Raw genomic sequence first — 26,976 nt, 5'->3', positions numbered from 1 at the left:
TCGTTACACACACACACACACACACACACAGATGCTACCAAACTCCTACAAATTAATTTAACAAACCACAACTCAGTATAAAAAGGGCATCAACTATACTTAAATAATAAAAATTTTTTAAAAGATCAAACAAATCAAAGTCACTTTACAATAGAAATTATACAAATGTCCAAGAAGCACATGAAAGGTTGCCCATATCGTTAGTTATCAGGGAAATGCAAGTTAAAACCGCAGTGAGACACCATTCACCCCACTAGAATGGCCAAAATTTCCAAAGACTGGTGATACCAAATGCTGGTGAGAATATGGAAAAACTCTTACATTGTTGATGGGAGCATAGCATTGGAAAAGCCCTTTGCAGTTTTCTTATGAAGTTAAGTGTACATCAACTTAATGACCTAGTAATTCCACTCCTAGGTATTTATCTAAGAGAAATGAAAAGATGGATTTAAGACCATTGATAAAAACTTTATTCATGGGGTGGCTGGGTGGCTCAGTTGGTTAGGCATCTGACCCTGGGTTTCAGCCTGGGTCAAGATCTCAGGATCATAGGCTCGAGTCCTATGATGGGCTTCGCTCTCAGCCAGGAATCTGCTGGAGATTCCCTCTTTCTTTCTGTCTCTCTCTGCCCCTTCCCCCACTCATGTTCTCTTTCTCTCTCTAAAATAAATAAATAAATCTTAAAAAAACTTTATTCATAATAGTCCCAAACTGTGACCAATGCAAGTGTTCATCAGTAGTGAGTGTGGAGAAAGAAGCTGTGACTCGCATACTATTAAGGATGACTCTCAAAAACATTGTGTTGAGCAAAAGTAGCAGAAACAAAGGAGTATTTATAGGATTTATACAAGAACAGGCAAAACTAATCTATGGGAAGAAATTAGTATAGTGGTTGCCCATAGTGGATGGGGATTGACCGGAAGAGAATACTGATCTTTCTGTGCTGATGAACATTGTATGTCTTATTTGGGGTGTTCATTCCATGCACGTACATGTTTATCAAACTTCACATTGTACACTGTTGTACATTTAGCGTCTCTGCATTTTGCTGTATGTAAATTTTACCTAAACATGAAAAAATGCTATAAACAAATATTAAATTCTAGTTAGTCATTTTGCCTTTTGCTGTGCTATAGGATAGTAATTTCAAAACCATATTCTCTGTATTCTAGGCATAAGCAAATGAGCAAATATATTAAGCATAAGTGAAATATACTTCTCATGGTTAGAGAAGGGAGTTACAAGTGTGTAAAAAGGAAAACTGAAGTGAACCATGAATTATTGGATTGGAACTACAGGTATCTGTGTGGGAGAGTGAAGAGAGAAATGGGGCAAAAAATAAATAATGAGTGAATGTGGGTAAAGGGTGTATGGGAATTCTTGCAACTTTTCTATAAATTTGAAATTGTATCAAAATATAATGTTAAAGCCATGGAGAGGAGTAAGAGGTAATGGAGACCGATTCAGAGAGAATTTCTACAAAAAGAAAGAAAGCCAAATAAGAAGGGATGTTCTCTACTATTTTCTTCATTCTCATATTCCTCCAAGTACTCCAGGGGAAAGTGGAGTTAAAAGGGCACAATACAGGGCATCACTGGTTAAGCTTCTTGGTTTTGGCTCAGGTCATGATCTCAGGGTCATGAGATTGACCCGCATGTTGGGCTCCTCATTCAGTGTGGAGTTGGCTTGTCCCACTCCCTCCCCCTTTTCCCCTCCTCCTGCTCATGCAAGCTCTGTCTCTCTTCCTCTCAAATAAATAAATAAATGAATAAATAAATAAATAAAAATTTTAAAAGATTTTATTTATTTATTTGACAGAGATAGAGACAGCCGGCGAGAGAGGGAACACAAGCAGGGGGAGTGGGAGAGGAAGAAGCAGGCTCTTAGCGGAGGAGCCTGATGTGGGGCTCGATGCCATAACGTCGGGATCACGCCCTGAGCCAAAGGCAGACGCTTAACCGCTATGCCACCCAGGCACCCCATAAATAAATATTTTTTTAAGAAAGGCCACAATACAGTTCTACAGGAGGGTCTCACATCATCCAGCTCAAGAGAAAGGGCATCTGGAACAGTGTCTCTCAACACTGGCTATACCCTGGAATCACCTGGGGAGCTTTAAAATGATTCCTGGGTTCTACCTCTAGAGATCTGATGGAATTGACCTGGTACGTGGCCTGGACATTGAGATTTTTAAAAGCTACCCAGGCGATTTTAATGTGCAGCCAAGAGTGGGGACCCCTGCCTTGGAGGGAATCCTAGGACAACTTTGGTGTCCACCAAAGAAAGGAAACCAGATGAAGTTATAAATTGTGTAGCCAGTAGAAGTGACAAAAGGTTAGTTGGTTTTGGACGGCTGGAGGAATTGGGTGCCGGAGAGGAGGAAGCCATTGCTCAGCATTTCCCACAGCTGACAGAGCTATGAGCCTCAGTGCGTGACCTGCCATGCTTTCGAAGCCTGTCAAGATTTATATGTCTCGTATATCTTTTTCTCTCCTGAGTCTTGTAGGATCTGATTTGAGGAAAGCCTTCCTGGCAGGCAGAGAATGCCAAATCTCTACAAACATGCCTCTCAGTGAGGCTGTTGTGGCAGTTTCCAATGCTTGGTACAGGCAAAGCACTGTGGTCAGGGGCAAACAGAGCGGAGCCAGAAGGCACACACCAGCGCTGGTATCCTGGGCACCCACTGAGCAAATAGCTCCCCTTTCCTGCTCCTATAAAGCAGATTGAGTGTACACTTCTGAATCCTCGTATTTTCAGACAAAATGACCCCTATTCTCTGGTTTGTGTAGGAGTTTTAATGTAGTACTTCTTGAAGCTGAAGTGACGACACTTGAACTTTCGAGTCTGTCTTTTCATATCTTATGTTTCTACGAGAATTGTGGAGTTTGAAGAGTGTTATGTAATTGCCATAATAGTGAATGTTTCCTAATATTAAGCTAGCGCCTGTTTTAAGAAACAGGTTTAGCAGTCATAGAAAAGCCACTCCTGTTATCTGGGGTTTAGATAGTATTTCATAAGAGGTGATTTCTCATGGGTTGGTTCATACCAAGCACGAATAAACTATAGTATACAAAGCATTTACACTGAGTACCTCACCTCTCTATTTCATTCTTTTTCAAAACAAACTTGAAGAACCCATGCATGCCATTTTTCCTAGGCCAAGATAGAGCTTTAATTGTCTTATTCTACTGTGGGTGAGTTCATTGACGTTGAGTGAAGAGACTCTCATGTTTACAGAAGAAACTGGAATAGGTTTCTGAAGGCTTTATGAACAATCAGAGGCATGTGGGTGAAGAGCCCATTTTGTGTCAGCTCTCAACATAGATCTGGAGTCCTGGGATCTGCCTTGTGGTCTGCCCTTACCTTTAGGCTGCTCTGAACCCAGAGTAAAGTGGTCTCCACAGCTCTCCTCAGCTTGGCATTGCTTGAGATCAGGATTGCTGCATGTATTGAGGGGCAAGCTGCTAGGATCCCTACACAGATCATTACCCCAATCTTGTTGTGCCACAACATCAGTAAAGGCACTGAAATGAGGGCAGCACAGAATGACACAACATAGAGGCAGAAAAAGGAGACGAGTGATCTGAGTGCTTTGATATGGGCCTCCAGGCTGGGGTCACAGGAGTCCTTGGTTTTGACCTTCATTGTCCTCATGTGCCTCCCCAGAGAGACAATCAGCACCCCAGAAGAAACTAGAAAAAGCAAGAAAGGAGGGATGGACCCCAGGATGCAGAAGATGAAGGAATGATAGAAATTGAGTTCTGCAATTTGCAAATTGGGCTCTGTATTATTAATGAATAGCATAGTTGTGAATGCAAAGTCAGGTCTACTAAAAAAGTCCCCCAAACAGAGGAGAGTGCAGATGGAGGAGAAGAACATGGCACCCAGGAGCATCTGGGGGACCTTCCTGGAGATCCAGCTTGCCAAGCAGAGCAGGATGGTGTGAGAGAAACGGACAATCTTGGAGCAGTAGAGAAGACTGAGACAGGTGGTGAGCCAGAGCCCAGCTTGGTTTGTGATCATCCAGAGCATGATGATGACCTGGTAGCTCAGGCTCAGTGGGTCTTTCATCTGCTGGAAGTAGATAAGCTCGAGGGCGTCCAGAAACAGCAGCCCATGCAGGAAAAGCCGGGTGAGGCTGAGACTCAGAAGGATGAGGTCACAGTTGCTCAGTGGCTGCCTCCTCACCACATCCCAAAAATTCACCAAGAAAATGAAGGCATTGGTCAGGATCCCCACTGCAAACTCCAGGGCCGAAAGGAACAAAAATGCACTCTTGACTTCATAGGACACAGTTATGACAGGAGTCAGAGTCAACATGTTGTCTCTTCTTCTTTGGTTAATCTAAGGCTCACCATACCACCCAGCAGGGAAGGGTCAGTGTACATCATAAGCCAGGACCTCTCCTTCACAAGGCATCAGGCTCTTGCCCTAGATTTATCCCAAAGTGAATGCATAAAAATTTCTGACCGCAAATCTAGAAGAGGGATATTGTTGCTTTGGAATATCTCTTGGTACACAAGGGCTCATTGTAAGAGCAGAAGAATGATGGTTCATTTTCTTGGGTGATGCAGAAGCTTTTAATAAACCTAGGTGTGTCCATACAGCAGCCTCCTCAGCGGGCCCTGGCACAGCATCAGGGATGCAAACAAGACAGCATCTCAGTTTTCCAAGGCCGGTTTTGCATGCCCATCTGGACCTGCCTGGGAGAAGGGAGTGGGATTTGCTTATGGGTTTAAAGGGAAGTGGCAGCAGGCAAAGCATATCTTCTTGATGAATTAAGGTTTGAAATGGTGCCTCTTTCCATTTGTATGCCTTCTTCTATCACCTCTGAGGCATGACTCTTATCATAGACTTTGTTTTTAATGTGGATGAATGCATGGCTCCTCCCCTGGCATCACACATGAGTTAAGATTGCCATTGCTTAAGATTTCATTCAAGCAGCATCGTTACGCCAACCACTGTGCTGGCAAGAGGAGCATTACCTTGAACAAGGCCAGCACCTGCCATGAAGAGAGAGGATGGGGTGATCTGGCCTGGATTATTCTATATTCCTGTGTTCAGTTATTCATTGCCTATACGTTTCCCCCATTAAAAATACAAGCTTCATGAAGACATGTAGCAGGGACCCAAGAAATATGTTTTGAATGAATGAAATGTCCACAAATAAAACATTTATTAGTCATACCATCCCTGTGGATTTTGTCTATGACGGTTTTCACATTCCAAGGCATTATATCCTAACACATAACATACCCTAACATATTTGGCTGTAATTTTGAAGTCTAGCTCTTTTAAACATTTCCAAATATTTGATGTGCTTGGTATTTCTGGCATCTCTAATTCCCCTCAATCTCTAAAGGAATATGAGCTGATTTTATGATCCCTTCTGCAAGCTCCATAAAAATTCAGGTGAGTTCCTCAATGGACATTTGGAGAGCTGATCATTTAGATTCCAGATGTTGTTTTAGAACATTTCCACCGGATCTGGTGCTTCTTTTGCACTCTTACAAATGCTGCAACTTTTCCAGTTCTTTTATTATTGTCCTTCATGCTTCATCCAGTCACTCACTCATTCTGTGGAGTGAATGATGGGGAAAGGGAAGAAGTTCAATGGTTGGTTTGTAATTCGTCATATGGTGACATTTACTCTAAGAAGTGGAGCTTTTCCACCTCTGCTCTTCTGCTTGCTCAGCCTTGTGCCTCATTGGCCGTTTTTGCTAACTTTTCACAGTCCTGCTCTGAGCAGTATGCTCCTGTGAATGAACTCACAGTTCCATAAAGCACCTAGAGGAAGGGTGCTCTGTGTTGAGAGCGTCTGGAACCCGGAGCCTCTGGAACCAGGGCCTCTAAGGTTGAGGCCTGGGTCTGCCACTTCCCCTCTGTGTGACCTTGGCAAAGGATTGAATCTTCTGTATTTATCTCATATGAAATGGAGATGATGATCAAAATAACACCTACCTTAGAGGATTGGGAGGATTACCTAATTGACACATATAGCATGCTTGGTGTTGTGCTTGGCACATGACGTCTGATCAATAAATGTTAATTATAGGACCACTGTATCATCTAGCAATCACTCTTCTGGATAAATAGCCAATGGAAATGAAGCTGGTACCTCAAAGAGGTATCTGTGCTCCCTTGTTCATTGCGGTATTATTCCCAATAGCTGAGATATGGAAACAACCTAAGCGTCTGTCAGTGGATGAATGCATAAAGAAATTGTGGTATATACATATATATCATTCAGCCTTGAAAAAGAGATCCTGCCATTTGCAACAATATGGATGAACTTGGAAGACATTATGTTAAATGAAAGAAGCCAGTCACAGCAAGAAAAATACTGCAAGATCCTACTTATATATGGAATCTAGAAAGAGTTGAAATCATAGAAGCAGAGAGGAGAATGGTGGTTATTAGGGGTGTGGTGGGGGAGTGATGGGGAGATGTTGGTCAAGGGGTAACCTACTCTCAGGAAGTGTGGAGACTGAGGATGAGTCCCCATGTCCCCAATGCCCCCAGATAATTGGACAAAAAAATGGGCCCCAACAAACTGGAAAAGTCCTACAATCACTGCCATTTTCCCAGAAGTTCAAACCAGCTTGGGACCCAGAATCGGCTATCATTATTTAACAGCTCCCACCAGAGGGCGCCAGACCACTGTGAGACCTGGAATTCCTGGCCTGCTTACTGTGCAGGCTCAGCCCAGCTATTTACTTACTCTTGGAAAAATGTCGCCCCATATTTGACGGAATTGAAATCGTAGTCTCCACTTACTACTTTATAGTAGGATGAGTATCCTTTAAGCTCACAGTTACCCTGTGAAGACCATAATGCTACTTCCATTTTATTGACAAAGTGGAGTTTCAGGAAGGTGAAATAGTTCACTATCTGCCAGGATAACTAAAGTACTAAGTGAGAAAGAAGCTGGGTTTCTAATTCCAGATATTCTGATTTCATGTTTGATGTTCTTTCCTCTAAGTCTAGCTACCAGTCTGTAGAGTGACATATAATGGATATCCTTATTTGGGTAAAATGCCTGGTAACATTCTTTCCAACCTGAGTTCCATTTGAATGGGTTTATTTTGGGGGTGGCAGTTGAGCCCTTGTGAACTACTTCAGGGTAGAGGTAGAGGTCGTGGGAGGGATGAACTATCATCCCATTCTCAGGAAAGATAGAAAAGTCGAGTCTGGTGGGTTGGTATCTTAGGACAGGACTATTCTGGCAGGGAAAGGGGTAGGGTAAATCTCTGTAAGCTTGGTTAAGATCACTGAAAGAAAATGTCTATCTACCCAGGAGGTTAACATAGCTATTAGCAATGTATAAATATAAGTGTAAATGAAATTCCTCAGAATTTCTTCAAGTAGATCTGGGCTGAGGCCTTCTTTGATTCCCTCCCATAGATTTCCTGTATCTTCTTTGCTTCCATACCACCATTTGTCCATACCACTATTGTAGTGCTTACCGTATTGACCAAAATATGTATTGGTTTATAAGTGTGTATCCCCAATTACACTGAGTTATTAAAAAGCAGAGATTATATATTATTCATTCTTTGCTCCCCATGGTATATGGCCTACAACTAGATTTCTGTTCATTTATTTGGTCATTCGCTTTAAATCCAAGGCAGTGATATGATCACTTGTGCTTTCTTAGGAATATAGTATGTATGCCCTGCTTAAATGTAGATAAAGTCACTCCTGGAATTCAATTGTATTTTGTGCACTGAAGATTGAAGCTTGAAAGTCTCTCATAACCTACTGTGTAGCCATTCAGGAAAGCACTCATCCTAAGGGAAGAAAGAATTAGGCGGTGAAATTTGACCCGGTAACAACTGGAGCCACCAGAGTGTAGGCAGGGTTCTGAGGGATATGGTGTTTTTCATTAGCTCTTGTCCTTGATCTGATCCTATGGGCTTCTGTCTGAACCCAGAGGGTATATTAAGCAACTTCTTTTGGCTGCAAGGAATAAAGATTCATTAGGGAGATCTCCAGTAATGCAAGTTTACTGTAAGTGATACCAGATCAGAGAGATCAGCATCAGCAGAGAACGTGTGGGAGATGCAAATTCTTGGGCCTCACTTAGAACCATTGAACCTTTATCTCTGAAGGTGCAGCCCAGTGATCTGTTCTGACAAGCCATTCAAGTGATTCCAATGCACACTAACATTTGAGAGGCGCTGGGATAAAAGAGCATTAGGGATTTCCCAGGATCCCAGCAGGAGCCACACCTGTGTCCGGAACATGGCTCGGGCGCTGGCACTCCACTCAGAATCCATGTCATCTTAGCAGTAAGGCTTAATTGCCATTTACTTGACTGCTCTACCAGAGTGAGATTCAGACTGTCGTTAGAAATTGAAGACTGTTGTTAACACTTTTAGACCGCACACAGCCAAGAGCTCCGGGAATTCCCAAACCCGGCTCTGCCAGTCACTCCTATTACATGAGAACAGCAGTGGAATGGGGGTGTAGGGTGTGTATGACTTTATTAAAAGCTAGACCGGCACCTGAAGAGTCCCAGGGCAGAGCTGTGTGTAGTGCAAGTTGGATTGGAGCACACAGTTGACGTAGGCAGGATCCACACGTCCAACCTGCCACCCTGTTCATGGTGAACATTGCCGACTACCTACACTCTGCATTACCAACGGAACCCCTGCGTTATTGGGCAAGTCCGTATTCCCATCTCAAAATAAACTGCATTTCCCATCTTTCATATAGATAGGAGCGACATTTGGAACACAGGAAGAAGTTACTGGATGGAATATTTTAGAAAACCCTTGCTGCCTTTTCTTCTTTCTGTGACAGCACTTGAATATTACAGTTGGAGCTCTGACCACGAGGGAAAAGCCAAGAGAATTGCAAAGCCCTCACCCTGAATTTTTTGAGTACTTGAAGCCACACCAGCAACTACTCTGCTCCAGGCTTCTCCTTCTGTGAGAAAGGTCATCTCTTTACGGTTTTAAGTCGCAGGGCTTGGGCCACCATTACTGAAAGGTGAATGCCATTACTAGCTGATAACTTGCCTGCAAGAAGGGCCCTGGGAATCTATTTGCCCGTCTAAGCATGGGAGTGGGACGGAGGCAGGGACAGCCTGGCCTCTCTCTAGGTGTGGTGTGCTTGTCATGGAGAGGCAGAAAACAAGAAGTGCAAGAGAGGAAACAAAAGGAAGGATGTCTCTGCTTCCTGCATTTTAAAGTCTATTTTTGTCCACTCATGGTTGTCAGAAGGATGTGGGCAGAGTGGGGAGAGAAGGTTTAAGATTGTCTTGCTACAGCTCTTATTTCTGATTCTCTCTCTTTACATTTTGCTCTTGCTACTTATTGATCCTGCTGCAAATTCTGTGTCTCACGCTCAGAGAATCTAAGTTTTCTTGTGATACACAGCAAGCTACTTTGTAAGAGGCTGGTCGAAATAAGGACTCGCTGTTTTTGGGTTAGGTGCTCATGCCTAGTCCAGACATGGAATCCGGTACCAGCGTGGAATGTGGTGATTCACGGACATACATAAGATCACTTTCCTCAGCAGGGAACGGTGGAAAGGGATTCCTTTAGCGGGATCTCTGGGCCCCTTCTTAGGCTTCATTTTGTCCACTAAAACGAATTAAGGAAGAGGAGGTTTTCAGTAAAAGTGGATAGAGCTGTGAGACATTAGCTGAGAACCAGTCCTGTTCTGTTTCTCTGTGACACAATAGAGGAGGAGAACAACGTGCAGCCTTGACACCTCGAAGCAGAGATAGGGAGATCATGTGGCCATGCTGGTTCCCAGAGGGCAGAACAGAGAGGGAAGCACATAGGGAGAGGGGCTGAGCCAGAGAGAGGGCAGCGGAGAGAGAGAGAGAGTCTGTGCATGGCTCTAAGACATTGTCAGTGCCTTTAAGATGTTTTCTGTGGCATTCTTTTCACATGTTTTCCCCTGGGGTGGGGGCCAAGGGGGAAGCAGACTCACTAGCATCTCATCACAGGGGGAAATTTCTGTAAAATTTAGTATTCCATGTTGAAAAATGTCATGTAAATTTGCATGCTATTACTTTATACTGTCACATTTTTCATCATTCAATATGTTGATCCGAATTACTTATTTTTCTCCAATGATTCTGGACTAAAATGGAATTTCCAAAAAAATGTGTGATGTACCTCTCAGCAGGTCACCACATAACCCTAGGTTACATATATCCTGATCTAAAAAGTACAATTCTATGGGGATGCCAAACAATTTAGAGAGACTTTGCGGGGATTTGAAGGCCCTATGATTATTACAAGTGGTTGTAAAAGCCAGCAAAACACAGTAGGAGGATATGTTCGACGGGAGTGGTAGAGATTTTTGGTGAAGATATTTACTCTGAACAAAGGGAGAAAACTGAGAGCCTGCGGTAGCAGGGCTAGCAGAGACTGGTTGCCAGGCATGGAAATGCACAGAAACTGTCTGGAAGGAGAGATGATGATGGTGGTGGTGGTGGTGGTGGTGGTTAGTAGTTGAAGAGTCGTGGTAGTAATTGTAGGGGCAGTATTTTGGTGAAGGTGCATGAGTATCAGATGAAATTCAGTTGTACCTGGGCCTGCACAGAAATAGCAAAAATACTGGCAGCGAGTCTCTGCTCTTCCTTCTTTGGATTTGACTGGTCTCTCATTTCTGCTACTTTTTACATGCCTATTCCATCCTGTTTTGGGTAAACAAGTATTCAGCAAAGCTTTAATTTTTCTCTCTCAATAACATGACATGACCCCACAGACTTAGCGCCCAGTGCAATGTGATTCAGACTCTGTGTCCCAAATCCGAATCTCTGGGAGAGAGAATCCGACTGGACCAGGTTGGTTCAGTCAGCTGGGACCAGTGGGTCAGGGTTATGCTGGGCTCCCTTACAGGAGTGGAAAGGTGTTCTTCAGGCGTGGGGCAGGGGAACCATGGTGGAGACCATGGGAATCTCTAGTTCAGGATCTGGGCTGAAAGAGAAGTGGCCAGCTGTAGGGTGAGAGCGGTAGAGAGTGATAACTGATAGGATCTGAGAGTGTCCACTTTGGGAGACATGGTAGAGAGAGAACTTGGAATTGGCTGAGTGAATGAATGAATATTTCATCTGAAAAAGAAATTCTGTATTTACTCAGTTATTTACCGACTTCAGACTCCATGAACATCGGACTACTCTATTGAAATGAAATGACCATGAGCTCCACTCTGCCACAATTTGAGTGACCTGTAGCAAGTCATCTTTCTTAGTTTATGTTTCCTCATTTTTATGTGGGGATAAAACACCCTATGACATGATTGAAGAAATAGTACAGGTTAAAGTGCTCTGAGAGCTACAAGGTGTGATACAATTGAGGCTTTATGACTGACACCTGAAGACTAGGCACTGCATTATCCCCAAGAACCCACACCTGTGTGTGCACGTGTTCCTGTCTGTGGGGGTAAGAGGTAGGAAGGGACACAAGGCAGAGTCAAACTGCTGAATAATAGATATTTCCCAAGCAAGGGAAATGCTGTAATGCTCAGTACAGGTCGCTCGCTCCCCCCCCCCCACCTTGTCTCTGAACGCTTCTGGGCAGAGAAATTACTTCCACCCCAAATAACCCCCCTTTCCCCTTTCCAGATAGCCTCTGATGTGAAGAGCTTATACTTGGAACAAAAGAAGGAAAACCTCAGCTGCAATAAGAAGAAAAAGGTACAATTTAAATTCTGTGGGTTGTGGCAACTAACCAGAGAGGCGATTTGTGACAGGAAGGGTGTAGATGGCGTGTGCCTACGAGTGTGAGTGCCTTAGTGTGTGTGCGCACATGCATGCGTGCAGGGGAGGGGGTCGTCCTGCAGAACAAAGTTCTGGGCTGGGACTGGCTTTCCCCCACTGGCCTGGGGAATCCGTTCGGTGTGGCAGGCGTGCCCTGCTCTCTGTTGTCTGTCAGTGGTCCTTGGTGGAAAGAGCCCACTGCCTCCAGCCCCACCCTTTAGTGAGGCTCCTCCTGGTGGCTGATGAACTGGAGGAAGAGTTCTAAACAGAATTTAAGCCAATGCCACTGCTTGCTGGGTTTCGACTTTATTTTTAGAAAAGACTAGTTAGGGAGAGACTGGAAAACTGACCCTGGATGTCAGGCACTTACTATCTCAGCTTAGGCTCCAAATAATGTGGTGTCATGCATATTATCATCTCTAATTTACAAAGAAGGCAACTAAGCTTCAGAAAATTTAAATGACTGCCCAAGCCTGTAGCAAGTAAGTAGAGATTCTGATATTCAAGCCAAGGCTAGTTTGATTCCAAACACCATGCTCTTTCTATGACACCAAATGGGGGATCATTAAACCACCAGCTAAAGATTTCAGATGGAAACACATCTCCAAGAGATGACTTACCTTGATTCCAACATTGTATTCAGCTGTTTCAGATTAGTAGACCGTAGGGATATCCCTAGTCTACCACCAGTAAAATACAAGCAGATGTGTATCTTGTTTTCTATAGAACTTTATTCCAGGAAGGGAAAATCTGATGATGTGTTCAGTGCTAGGAGAATGGAGACACATACCGGAGCTCAGCGGTCAGAAGGGGCTCCTCACCTGGGTCTGGCTCTGCTGGAGCATTTGAGGGAACTCAGCCAGCAGGGACCTGATGAGTGACTAGCCTTCCTCGGAGCATTTTGGGGTATGCACATCTATAAAGTAGAACTATGTATTCTTTTTTTTTTTTTAAGATTTTATTTATTTATTTGAGAGATAGAGTGCACTTGCATTAGCAGGGGGAGGGGGAGGGGCAGAGGGACAACCAGACTCCCTGCTGAGGGGGGAGCCTGATGTGGGGCTGGATCCGAGGACCCTGAGATCATGACCTGAGCCAACGTCAGATGCTTAACTGACTGAGCCACCCAGGCCCCCAAAACCATATATCCTTGAAAGTACTATTACTTTAGTAGTTCAGAAAAGGGGAAGACTGGACATGAATTGAGTGTTGAGAGAAATTTCATGGCGAAGTGAGTTTAAACTTGGCTTTGCAATAAGAGAGGGGTTTACATAGGAAGACAGAAGACATGGATGTTTCAGGTGGAGGCCGCACCAAATATGCAGAAAGGGCAGTGAGCCGAGCTTTTTGGTGAATGATGAAAAAATATTGGAGTGGTAGAGGGGCGCCTGGGTGGCACAGCGGTTAAGCGTCTGCCTTCGGCTCAGGGCGTGATCCCGGCGTTGTGGGATCGAGCCCCACATCAGGCTCCTCCGCTAGGAGCCTGCTTCTTCCTCTCCCACTCCCCCTGCTTGTGTTCCCTCTCTCGCTGGCTGTCTCTATCTCTGTCAAATAAATAAATAAAATCTTTAAAAAAAAAAATATTGGAGTGGTAGAATCAAGAATGATAAAGTGGCCTTAACGAGAAAGAAGAGTTGAGATTTATCCTGAAGAACAGACGTGACTATTTTTGGGTTTAGAACAGAAGCCAGAATCAAGCCTTGTTGAGGGAAGGTCAGCACCGGGAGAGGCAGGTGTTCTCATCAGTACTGGCGAGGTGACTCACCGCTCTCCTGATCTTCGGGGGATGCCTATGGACACCTCAGGGTGGCAGAGTTCGCCACTTTTGTGTCACTCCAATGGACAGGCAGCGTGCACAGCTTCCAGAGTTCACCACTGATAGGCCCTTGTTCTGTGTGGAGGTGTGGGGAGACTAAATATTCTGAAAAACTTAAAGAGACAGGTACAGCAGCATTTTGAGTCCTGGGCAGAGAGCTCAGAAATCAATTTCACACTTAAAACTGCTCTGGGCATTTTCTTATCTGTGATGGTTCCCTGTTGGAAACAGGCTAGGGTTTCCACGATGTGACTCCAGTGTGCTTTGCCAATAGTGTCCCTGACTTTCCCACAACCATCTTCCCTGTCTCTATCTTTTCACAGCAATTTCTAAAACAGTTCTAACCAAGTTCTTCCTAACTATTCTTTCTAACCTCTGAGCCTTGAGTGTACCGATCCCTTGGCTCAAAATGTCTTTGCTTCTTCCCTGCGCACTCCCGTCTATCCATGCCTTCAGTTTCTTGCTGGTCCCTCCCAATTGCGGTCTTTGTCCAATAGCATTAGTCAGTGCTGTCTCGTCTTCTGTGTGGCAGCCACTTGACTTCTACCTTCTCTTGGCCATGAGGTCCTGGAAGCACCGCTCACGTTCATGTTCAAGTGCAGGTTTGACCACACTGCCTGGGTTTGCATTCTGGCTTCACCTCTTCCTAGTTACAGAACCTTGCTTAGGCAAGTTGCTCTTTGTGTCCAGGGTTTCTAGTCTGCGAAACTGGGGTGCCGGTTGCTACCTCACAGGGGGAAATGGAATCATGCATGGGAATCACGTAGCCTAATGCATGGGAAGCATGTGCCGTAAATGTTGCTGTTGTGGTTCTTCCCACAGCGCCTGCTTGTAGTACACATACACCTATATATTGCATTGACTTGTGTTTAAGAAGTGGTTAGTGTGTTTTCAGGGGTTGGAAGCAAGGACGGGGGTCATGAAAGTCTATGGGTGATGTCTGGGGAACGGGGAGGAGGAGGTGTTGTGATCATATTATTGGTTCTTACCTCTACACGGCCTCCATGGCTCCCACGTAGACATGAAAGACAGAAAGCAAATGGACTTCCGAGGGACAACATTTATGTATTTTTTCTTTGCTAAAATCCAGCTGAAATGTGGCCTGTCTTTTAAGTATAAACCTCAGGAGTGTTAGCAGTACCTAAGAATTTGGTTCCAAGAGAAGCCACAGTTACTTTTGTATCATATTTTGAAGATAATCTCAAGATACTATTTCCACTTATTACTATTTTGAGATTGCAGTAGCTGTTAGACCTGTTGCTAGATTTGTTAGCTAATACATTGCTAAAGAAACACATACATTACTATGTTGCAATTAAAAAATATTCTAGTAATTCGTTGGAATTAGTTTCCTCTCTATCCTTTTTTTAAAAAAAATATTTTTTATTTAAATTCAATTAATTAACATATAATGTATTATCAGTTTCAGAGTCTTTTGTATCCTTAAGTATTTTGTTTCGTGCATTTTAAAAATGTAATTCTTGGGGTGCCTGGGTGCTCAGTCGTTAAGCAGCTGCCTTTGGCTCAGGTCATGATTCCAGGATCTGGGATTGAGCCCTGCGTGTGGCTCCCTGCTCAGTGGGGAGCCTGCTTCTCCCTCTCCCTCTGCCTACTGTTTCCCCTACTTGTGCTCTCTTTCTGTCAAATAAATAAATAAAATCTTTAAAAAAAATAAAAATAAAAATGTAATTCTGAGAGAGGTCCATAGGAGGCACCAGACTGCCAAAGGGTCTCCACCTCATGGAAATAGAGACAGCTCTCCTAAAGACAAGGAAAGAAGAAAACTACTCTGAAAACATTTTCAAAATTATTTCCTTGAAGCACAAATCAACAGATTATACTAATAAATGTCAATGGGACCCTGGGATGGTTTAGTTTTTGCTCTTTATCATCTACATGTTGAGTCAGTCTGTGTTCCTTTGCCAGGCACCTGAGTGTGATCACAGATAAACGTACATTCAGCCCCTGGAGGGGTCAGAGGGCAGGGTTAGGGAGGTCACTTCTTCCTCCAGGTTCTTAGGGACGCTCTCAGAAGAAGACCATGATTACTAATTAACTAGCAGATCTGATCTGGAGAATGAAATCTGGGCAGTCATTTGCATTTGAAACCCATTAACCTTAAAATGGTAAGGGCTTGCCAGGGCTGTGGCTGCGCTCTGTGAACTGTGCTCCTTGCTTGGCTTCCAAGTCCATCCTTCAGGGAGAGCGGGAACAGCGGCAGGAGGTGGTGAGGTATGTTTGTGAACCGGGTGTTCATTTATGGCTGTAGATGTGTGCGTGCAAGTGTGTGTGGACTGGTGCTGATCTCCGTTAGTCTGAACGTCCTTGCAATTGGTTAAACACAGAAGTAAACAACAGCACACATAATTACACAAATACGTACATAAAACAAGATACAGCTCATTTATTTTTTGGTGTATGTGTGTGTGTGCACACTCTGGACCAAGACTGGGTCCATAAGCCCTGCTGTAGCTAAACCTTTGTGTGTGTGTGTATGTGTGTGTGTGTATAACGGAAGTTAATATTCAGGGTGGCAATTCTTTCTGATTCAGAGGTGAGGTGGGAGAAGGGAGGCAGAGGGGTTAGACCAGAACCTGTGGGGACGTTCCTTCTGAAGGGATGTGGGGTTGTGATTGCGGGGTGGTAATTAGAGAATCCTTCATGGTCAGGAAATTGAGAAATCTATTACTAGCCCCGTGAGTTGGGTGCCTTAGTGATCAAATAAAGAATTATTCTAGGGTAGAGTGTCCGTGTGTGCACGTGTTGGCTGCCAGGGGCTCTGGGGCATGGGAGAGGTTTTAGGTGGAGTCTGGGAGGAAGGTGTGGAGGGAAGGGTTTTTGGGTTGTTGTGCTGGGTAAGGCCAAAGTGTATCAGGGACCAAATGATGTGGAAGGACACTCTGTCCTGTACTCCAGTTTTAAGATAGCTCATCACTGTTTCACTCATGCTTACACACGTCAGTGATTTTTTGTTGTCAACCATTCCCTCGCAAATGAGTTTCGATGAGCTAGTAAAGTTACTTTGCAAACTGCTACATTAGCATGGAATACTCGTGAGTAGATGGACCTAGAAGAAGAAATATTCTGTTTAAAGTTACTTTGGGAGTTAGCTGCAGAAGGTGATGAGAAAGCCTTTGCATACCCTGGCGTTGGGGTCACAGTCGTCCATAGCTGTCTTCCAGGGGTGATCCCTTTGTGGTTCAGGGGAAGAAACTGAGGCCTGGAGGGGTTAGACAGTAGCTGGGAGACAATGAAACAACCCAGTAAGTTTTGCCCAGGATTTCTGAGGAGTAGCCGTGCCCTGCTGGGCTCCTCTTTGCAAGTTCTTCCCCGTCTCTGTAAAACTAACCCTCTTTTCCACTAGATCTCTTGCCTTGTGTTATCAAAGGATTTTTAGAAGAAAGGCTTAGAACATCATATGCAAATACATGCAAATACAGACATTGTATTTAGAAAATATGACAATTGATTATCCAGTTTTTCCAAATTAATTCAGATAGCTATTTCAGTAGTTTAGGCTGCTACCTGATTTATCTATCTACTTTGCCTGAACAGTTATAACAGTACCAGGAAAATGACCTTTGGCAACTATTCATATAACCATTTTAATTCAAGAGGAAAAAATTACTGTTGGGAGTCAGCACAGTTTAAGTACAGAGATAATTTGAGCCTTCCAAGCGAGCTTCACCCTGACCAGTCTAATTGAAAGTGCACCCCCCTCACCCCCACATTCCTCATCCCCCCACCCCATTTTATTTTTTTCCATAGTACTTACCATGGTCTACCCATCATAGATGTACATATTTTGTTTATTGTGTCTCTTTTCTAACCATAAGAACATATGTCCCATGAGGGCAAGAATTTTTATGTTTTGTTTGTCAGAACCAGCTCCTGGGAGAGCGCTTGGCACGTTCTGGGAGCTTAATACATAATTGATGAGTGATAAAGCGATGGCAGTTGATACCGTTTATTTATTACTCTACCCAAGACAGAGCATTGGTAACTGGATGATGAATAAACGTGGAAAGTGTGCATCAGCAGCTTGTTCTCCTTGGTCTCATAGAGAATTTAACACAGTGCCACAGGCCATAAACTAAACAGCGAACTGACTTCTGTGGATGCCTACAAAAGCACTTTTGAATCTCCCAGGTGCTGTGGGGATTTTATTTGTTTCCTTTTCTTTCCATAAGCCTTCCAACCCATGGTTGTCTCTGGAAGGACACAGGCATCTCCCATACATCCTATCTCGTCTTAATGTAGCAGCCTTAATTATTCATAACTAGAGAAGTTTCCTGCATTTGCATCACCTTGTGGGAGCTGGCTTTGATTCACACTGCCTGATTGGAAGCTTGGCTCTGAGCTCTGGACCGTGGGCACGCCAGCTTCTATCAGGCCCAGTTAACTAGAGGGGGGATAATAACAGTCCCTCCTCACAAGGTGGTTGTGAGGACTAATGGAAATAATGCATCTAAGTGCTTAGCCCTGGACCACGTACATTCTGAGTACTTGGTTAATGACCCAGATACTCTCCGATAAAACCACAATCTGGTGTACAACATGGGACATTATGTCATAGAATACAGAGTAATGGTTGAAAGTTCTGGCTGTGGAGTCCAAAGGCCAGGTGTTGAAATTGTGGCTTTGCTTCTTATCAGCTGTGTGACATCAGGCAAGTTTTTTGACCTTGCTGAAATTTTAATTTCCTCATCTGAAAGTGGGGTTGTAGCAGTAAGTAATGTGGGGTTGTCCTGAGGATCGTCTGCAACAAATTATGTAAACTCTGAGCAAATTCACTCACTCATCATTAGTTATTTTTAGTATTATTATCAAATTGCACAATTTTTGTCATATGAAATAGAATATTCAAAGGCTGATGATGGACTGCCAAGTAGCAGTTTGTTAAAAATATTTTTTCTTTTAAAAACAATTAAAGCAATTTAAATTGTTTTCTTATTGTATTTGCCTTTTGCCTTCTGTCTTGATTTTGTCTTCCTAAGTTGCATTCCTTTTTTTTATTATGTTATGTTGTCACCGTACATTAGTTTTTGATGTAGTGTTCCAGGACTCATTATTTGCGTATAACACCCAGTGCTCATTGCAATATGTGCCCTCCTTAATGTCCATCACCAGGCTAACCCATCCTCCCCCCCAAAACCCTCAGTTTGTTTCCTAGAGTTCATAGTCTCTCATGGTTTGTCTCCCTCTCTGATTTCCCCCCTTCATTTTTCTCTTCCTTCTCCTAATGCCCTCCATTCTATTCCTTATGTTCCACATATGAGTGAAACCATATGATAATTGTCTTTCTCTGCTTCACTTATTCCACTTAGCATAATCACCTCCAGTTCCATCCATATCGGTGCAAATGGTGGGTATTCATTCTTTCTGATGGCTGAGTAATATTCCATTGTATGTATGAACCACATCTTCTTTATCCATTCATCTGCTGAAGGACATCTTGGCTCCTTCCCCAGTTTGGCTGCTGTGAACATTGGGGTGCATATGGCCCTTCTTTTCACTACATTTGTATCTTTGGGGTAAATACCCAGTAGTGTAATTTCTGGGTCATAGGATAACTCTATTTTTAACTTTTTGAAGAACCTCCGTACTGTTTTCCAAAGTGGCTGTACCAACTTGCATTCCCGCCAACAGCGTAAGAGGGATCCCCTTTTTCCACATCCTCTCCAACATTTGTTGTTCCCTGCCTTGTTAACTTTTGCCATTCTAACGGGTGTAAGGTGGTATCTCAAGGTGGTTTTGATTTGAATTTCCCTGATGGCTAGTAATGTTGAACATTTTTTCATGTGTTTGTTAGCCATTCATATGTCTTCCTAAATGAGACTGTAGGTTTCACCGTCAAGATCCCAGCAATTCAGAAAATAACGTTAGCCAGATGATACTGATGAGAGGGTTTTTTTTCCTTTCAATTTACAGAAATGTTTCTCTTCTATAGCTAGAAAAAAATTATTATTGTTCCAGGGAGCAGGTAAGTGTATTTGAGTAAATGACACAAAAAGACTTTTGATAAGAGGCAAATGATTTTTTTAATTGCAAATGACACATTATTCAGAAGTCTTATTTACCCGTGTGTATTAATTATCTCTTGCATACAAGTTACCCCCCAAATTTCACAGCTCGAAACAATAAATATTTTTAATGTCACAATTTTTATGCGTTAGAAATGCGTAGCAGCTCAGCTAGGTATTTCCGCATCAAGGTCTCCCCTGACCTCACAAGCAAGATGTCACCATGGGCTGGAGTCATGTGAAGGCTTGACTGGTGCTGGAGGACCCACTTCTGAGGTGGTGCCCTCACCTCGCTGTCGGCTAAAGGCCTCAGTTTCGTGCTGGTTGTTGGACCTTTCCAGAGGCCTGCTGGAGTGTCGCTATGACATGGCAGCTGGCTCCTCCAAGAAATGAACCAAGAAAAAGGGCAAGAAAGTGTTCTGAGAGAAAAGAAAGGAAGAAGCTGTCCTCCCTTGTATGACCTCATCTTGGGAGTCATGCACCATCCCCTCCACCATAGTCTGTTTGTTAGAAGCGAGTCCCTGAGTCCAGCCTACTCTCAAGGAGTGAGGATGGGGGACTTGGCTACACCTTTAAGAGGAGAAGGATCAAACAATTTGTGGACTTTTTTTTTTAAACCACCATATCATAATTTTGAATAATAATGAATTTTATTTTATTGCACATTTTACTCAGTCCTCTCTCTATGGGTAGTTACACCATTCTTAGTCTTTTGCTGTTATGTACATTTCATGTCATGCCACAATGAAAAACCTTTATCTGTATATACACGTACAAGCATATTTGTGGGCTAAATCTCTATAAATGGAATTCCAGATAGAGGGCATATGAAGTTTTCATGGTTTTTGCCAAATCTTCATTAAGCATATGGTGTTCACATTTGACTGTGGGTACACGTGTGGGTACCTTTTACTTCATAGTCTCTCACACAGTGTGTTTTTATAAACATTGGAGAAATTTAAAATAAACAATCTCCTATCTCATAAATACTAGCAACAATGAAAGAGAAGGAGACCTGGCCACTTAGATAGGCATTCCGATAACTCCTCTCCTTGCCAGTGAACATGAGATCACTCTTTACCTCATTAGCTAACTTCATTCTATCAGGCATGCAAGTTTATTAATCTTTATGGAATTTTAGATGCAAAATTAGTATTTTGGGATACCTTATAAAGCCTTTGGGAGTGTGAGGTATTAGGGACAGGACCAATAAGAAAGGAGTTAGGTAACATATTGTAGAAAAACCAAAGTGATCCTTGTAGAGAGAAGTATGGCCACATTTCCTTTCACAAAGTAAGAGGGCATTATGTCGGGCCTCCTGGGTGACTCAGTCAGTTGAGATTCTGACTCTTGATTTTGGTTCAGGTCATGATCTTAGAGTCATGGGATGGAGCCCTGTGTTGGGCTCCTCATTCATCAGGGGGTCTGCCTGAGATTCTCTCTCTCCCTCTGCACCACCACCCCCTGTGCTCTCTCTTTTTTTTTCTCTCTCTCTCTCAATACATAAATCTTTAAAAAAAAAAAAGAGGGTGTTATGTTAACAAAAGGCAATTTCTTATTAGTGTATAAGAAGCAAATCCTTTTGTCATTTCATCTTTGGGTGAAGGACTGAAGAGAATATGGAACTTGCATGAGGACACATTGATTAGGTAGAGAGCAAGGCTACAAGGCTGTATCAAACAGTAAATTCGAGATTCCCAAGCTGGGAGCTTTAAATTAGGGCCTGGGGGAAGATGGGTGGGGATGTGCTTTTTGAGTAAAGCTAGTGTGATTTTCAAGACAGCCTGGGAGAGGAGCAGTGGATGCTGGGGCAGAAAGTGGGTCTTGAATGGGCAAGGTGCCACGCTGGCTCCCACTGTTTCTTCCTGCCTCCCTGCACCTGTGTCTGAGGTAATGCATGACTCACCCAACATGTGGCCGTCAAGCACTCAGCACATTGGAGGGTAGATCAGAAAAGGTTCATAAGGGCAGCAGTCAGGAATGTGCATCTGTCACCTCATGAAACAGTGAGGTGCGATGCCATACTCTCTGAGAGTGGGATGGATGTAGTTCTTAGGGACATGCTGCTTCTTACTCAGCACCCACGAACTATCTTCTCTAAGGCAAATGATAACTTAATGGCATGTAATGCTTTATAATTTCAAGTGTTTTTATTTGAGGGGCATCTGGGTGGCTCAGTTAGTTGAGCATCTGACTCTTGATTTCAGCTCAAGTCATGATCTCAGGGTTGTGAGATTGATCCTTGTGTTGGGCTCTGCGCTCAGCAGAGAGGCTGTTTCTCTCCATCTTCTTCTTCCTCTGCCCCTCCCCCTACTTTCTCACTCTCTCTCTCACGTAAATAAATAAATCTTAAAAAATAAAGTGTTTTTATTTGATTTTTACAATAAGAAGGTGATGATATGTAATACAATAGGTATTGTTAGTTTCATTTTTACAGATAAGAAAACCAAGATTCATGACTATTAGGGAAATTCTTTTGGCTATGGCAGCAAGAAATGGGCGGGGACTCAAGTGCAAGTCTTTTTGTGCCCTATTTAGCAAGGTCTCGGTTCTGAGAAGGAGAACTTGGGGATAAGATGAAGCAGGAAATTAGTAATGAAATGTTTAGCACAGTAATCGACCAGGGAGTAAAATATTATCAATCAATAAGTATTGATTATGCAAATTCTACTAGTGGATACTTAGGAAGGAAACAAAAAGGAAGAAACAGGCCTAATTTTTATACCTTGGGAGCTCACAATTTGAGAGAGAAAAGGGGTATTGCAAACCTATGGAAGTAGACACACCTTCTGGGAGAAAGCCTTAAGAAAAAACTTATCCACTTGACCATAATGAGCTGGGAGTATAGAGGGTGTGTTGACATACTGGAGGTGCTGGGAGGGGTGCTTTGATGGGCTTGATAATTTCACAAGGGGCCACGCATCCCCTACTACTCCTTCCAAATATGTTATTTGGTTTTTAGTTGTTACTGTCTCCTACTTAATGTTTGTCCCATTTTTCACTGTCCTCAATTTACACCTGCCACTCCCACTCCCACCCTACAGGATAGTGTCATGCAATATTATTAAATCCACCGATGAACTCAAAATTCCCAAAACAGTTTTCAAATAGGAGTGGAGGGAACTGTGTATCAAGGTCATCTGGGGAACTTTTAAAACTACCCAGAAAGGTTCAAGATGGTAGACTAATCACAGGACTTTACCTGTTTTCTTTTCCAAACTTCATTGACATCTTTATATGTACCAAATGAAATGAGTCTATAACAAAATGGAAGAAGAAAAACAGACATGACCATTGTGCTGGGTATAGCAGAACAGAGAATCTCTCTCAGGGGTCTGTAGTGGAGTTGGGGGCAGTTCTGCTCAGAGACACCATTGGGCCTTGAGCTAGAAGTAGGGGAGAGCAGAGCCCCAGAGATATGTGAACCAGTGTTAAGCTATGGTTGGGCTTAATAAAGGGGCTGTGAAGAGCATGGTTTTCCAGAAAGTGGATTTACCAGTGTATGTTTTCTTTATAAAGAGAGGATTTCCAACTATTTCCTTTTATGTTTACAACTCAAACAAAGACTGTTACTCATATGAGCTATAGTTACAAGGGTCATATGGAGAGGGAAGTGGCTATATATTCTGAAAAAAACAAAAACAAAAACAAAACACTCCTTAGAGATATTGATTACCTTCATACTTTAAAAATGATTGATGAAAAGAAATCTTGACTTGGATCCTTTTGTAAAATAAATAACTGCATTCTAATTTATATTATTTTTATATCAAATATTTTTCTTTTTCTCACTTGGACTCCTGTGGTTACTGGCAAGATTGCTGGGATAAAGGCATACTGTTTCCTGTTTTCATCCCTCATACCCCTCGGGAAAGAGGACCAGGTTCCCTGAAGTGCATCTATGACACAGAGCATATCATGGTGGTGTTTCCACTCAGTCTTGCTTCCAAATCAGTAAATACTTATTTAGAGCACTTGCCAGGGGGCATCCACTGAAGCATTGTAGAGCTCTTTCCAACATTTTCCCCATCATAGAGCACAAAGAAAATGATGGTGGCATCATTAGGGTAATTGAAAGGGATCTGGATTTTCAGGAGACACAACTCTTAGCAGAAGAGTGGGCCAGTTCTGGACTCTCTGCCCCTGCCCCACCCAGCTGCCCACAGAACCAGGGAGTCAGTATCTCAGGCTTTCAGGTTGAGAGGGATCACTCAGGGAGGGGTGAAATACTCTCATGCACTGGCCTCTAACAGCTTAAAACTTAGGAGGGGAAGACAGATTGTTAAATATAGATAGAGAGTTTGGGTGCAAGAGAGGGAGTGATGGTTAATTTTAAGTCCTGGAGGAGATATTGTTTGGACTGAAGAAGCAGGATTCTGATAAGGGGAGAAGGTGGGGTTGGGGAAGGGTATGGGCTTTGCTGTGGTTGTGAAGAGAAGCATGACTTTGAATCATAGACTGGGAGTGAATTTCAGCTCCACTATTTATCATTGCTGATAAGTTTTATACCTTTCTGACCTCTATTTCCTTGCTCATAAAATAGAGATGAATAATAGCTGCATTTCAGGATTATAAAGATGATTATAAAGATGATGGTCTGGAAAATACCTGACACAGAGGAACTCCAAAACCTTAGCTAATTATTACTAAGAGTTAGACTGTAGATGATACCGTTTAGTCTTGTAAGTGATGGGAGCCATTACAAGCTTGTGAGGCCTCAAAACCAATGGCCCCACTTGTGGAGGCAGTTCTGCTGCTCTGCTCTCCTTTTCCCTTTTACTTTACACTTCTCACTATGTCTGATTCCAGATTCTGCTGATGTACTGTCTCCTGTAACTTAAGGGGATACAAGAAGCTAGTTAGAGCAATGAAATTCATTTTAGAAATCATTCCGTCACACCACCCAACTTGACAATGGATTTGTTTACTTCTATGTAAGATCTTATAAGAGGCATTTCTCTCTCCATGCTGGTTGATGTATTGATTGTGACTTGTCAGCTTCACTCCCTGTTGACACATTTCTGCATCATAGTATAGGTCTGTGTTGTTTCTCATGCTTATGAAGAAGTGCTATATCTGCGTAGGTGGACACTTTCACACAAAATGGTGGACATTCTCACACAAAATTTGCAAGACTGAGTGTGCCCTTACCTAAGAGGCAGTGAGGTCATAAGGACAATCCCTAAGGTGGAAGTCAGGATCCCTAATTGTGCCTTATCCTTAAACATGGTCAGTGCATTTCTGGTCAGACTAAGGGAACCCACTCAGAGGCCCAAGTGACACTGCCAATTGCTGCGGTCCCTGCTTTAACGGATGCGAGTTCTTCCTTTCTTGGGTCCTGTTTCTGTGTTGATCATCGTACTCACCCTTAGGAATATGGTATCCTATTTTTTTATCTGAACATTTGCCGTGTTGCTGTGCTCCATATCCAGACCCATGGTATCAGTTCCCATCCAGGAGTACTTCAGTGGCTATCTGGGCATAGCTCTCCCTGTAACTTCCCCTGGCGTGAGCAGGTTCAATGAGTAAGGTTGACTTTGCCTAATCCTTCCTTGTTAGTGAGAAGATATTTCAAGGCCTACTTTATGCTGGACCTCTGAATATAAAGGATAATGTTTTTAGGGTTTGAATTCTATGAATCTTTAAGACACAAATTTTGACTTAAAATACTGTCTGCATTTAGCACCCCAACAAGACCAGCTTCATGGTTGATCCCAGTGTGTGGTGTATTTGGCAGGAAGCACTGGTTGGAGATCACACGGATCTGGAATGCAATACATTGACTCAAATCTGATGGAGATCAGGAACTGATTGGAAGAAGAGGACAGGAATAGGTTGAGGCAAGTTGTTGAAGACCAAGGTTGTGGTAGGCTCAAGCATATTCTATCCATGAGGGGCCCGCCACAAGTTACCAGGATAGATATAGTAGCTGAAGAGAACTATATTCAACTTGTTGGGAAATTTGGTTCTAGTCCTTGACTGTGTGACTCTGAGCAAGGCACTTGGCCTACTGTACCTTACTTTACTTATGCATAAAATGAAGGGGCCTGATTATTGGTTCCATTTCTTTTTTTTAACTTCCTGGATACCATTTCTTAATATGTTTTTGCTTAATAAAATGTGTTTATTACAATTTATAAGCCTATAATAGGTCACTGTTTCCAAAACATAGCTGCATATCAGAATTATCTGTGGAGTTAAAAAAAATCAGATATCTAAGCCTTAACCCCAGAGATTCGGATTCACTTAGGTTGAGACAACAGGAGAGTGCTGAACATCTGATTTAAACTTCTTGGCAAAATATTTTAATCCCCAGCTAGGATTTTTAGCAATTCTAACATAGGTACATGTGTTATTTCTGTTTTTTTTTTTTTTTTTAATTGACAATTCTCCCTGGGACTCCAAAGATAGGCAGTTGGTCAGGATGATCCATTAGGTACCTTTAGTTGTAGAATTCACCAGATCTCATGGAAACTGTGGTTTCTAAATATTGTTCCCACTGAAAAAACAAAGCCTCCTTAGAGATGTTTGATTTGAGACTGAGGGCAGAATGAGCCTACGTTATCATGTTATAACAGAGAGCAAGGAAACTATCAAAAGACTACCAGGAACCAAGTTGAAGAGACTCCCACTGGGTACAGATGAGGCAAAATGAGCATTAATAATAATAATAATAATAGTAATAATAATAATAACAACAACAACAACAATAATGTCAATGGATTAGTGCAGGTAAGATGTGTTTAAATCCGTAACTTCACAGAGATATTCTCACTGGTCCTCTTTGGAGGATGCTAAGGCAACAACTCCTTATTTTAAAACTCAGAAAATAGAGTCAAACGTCTATCCTACCTCTCCTATATGAACTGTACCTTTATCATCCAAATAATAGATGAGGGGAAATTTCTCTCCATAGTAATAGTTCATCCAGTATATAAAGAATGGTAGAATTACAGTATCACTGTCAAGCTAATAGAATAATGGGGCTAAGAAATGCTCCCCAATGGCTATTAACATGAAAAAGGGAGAATCTGCTAGATTTCTTTTGTCTCCTGCTGGAAGACGGTATACCAGCTATACAACATCCTTGCTAAAATATCAAACCCTCATCTGTCAAAACTCTAGGTCTGATAGTGAAATTTACAGGAAACATAAGGGCAGAGAAACATGTAAGTATATCCACAGATGCAATTGACAAAATCCAGATTATGGGGAGATCTACAGAACAAACCTATTGATTAAAAAAAGCTTAACAGGGTGCCTGGGTGGCTCAGTCAGTTAAACATCTAACTCTTGGTTTTGGCTCTGGTCATGATCTCAGGGTCGTGAGATTGAGCCCCCTGTTGGGCTCCACACTGGGCATGGAGCCTGTTTAAGATTCTCTCTCTCCTCTGCCCCTCCTCCAACCCTGGGCT

General features: G+C 42.8%; 2 protein-coding genes across 2 annotated transcripts in view; one reads left to right on the top strand and one right to left on the bottom strand.

The window, feature by feature from the left end:
• MGAM (maltase-glucoamylase) overlaps positions 1-26,976 on the top strand; it is a 232,736-nt gene that overhangs the window by 135,237 nt on the left and 70,523 nt on the right. Inside the window, exon 5 of the mRNA XM_008697325.2 lies at positions 11,588-11,659. Coding sequence (XP_008695547.1) covers positions 11,588-11,659 — 72 coding nt within the window. The remainder of the gene's footprint in view (positions 1-11,587; positions 11,660-26,976) is intronic.
• TAS2R38 (taste 2 receptor member 38) lies at positions 3,250-4,400 on the bottom strand. The gene has a single exon (XM_008697324.2). The coding sequence runs from the start codon at positions 4,318-4,320 to the stop codon at positions 3,316-3,318; it is 1,005 nt and encodes a 334-aa protein (XP_008695546.1). The 5' UTR covers positions 4,321-4,400; the 3' UTR covers positions 3,250-3,315.

The sequence above is a fragment of the Ursus maritimus genome, unplaced genomic scaffold (assembly GCF_017311325.1).
Source record: "Ursus maritimus isolate PB19 unplaced genomic scaffold, ASM1731132v1 scaffold_3, whole genome shotgun sequence".
Lineage (NCBI taxonomy): Eukaryota > Metazoa > Chordata > Mammalia > Carnivora > Ursidae > Ursus > Ursus maritimus.
The sequence above is the reverse complement of the archived record's forward strand: the minus strand, read 5'-3'. Positions and strand labels throughout refer to the sequence as shown.

Bases quoted from the DNA above. Each gene is read 5' to 3' on its own strand.
- TAS2R38 (XM_008697324.2), bottom strand. From the start codon at position 4,320: ATGTTGACTCTGACTCCTGTCATAACTGTGTCCTATGAAGTCAAGAGT.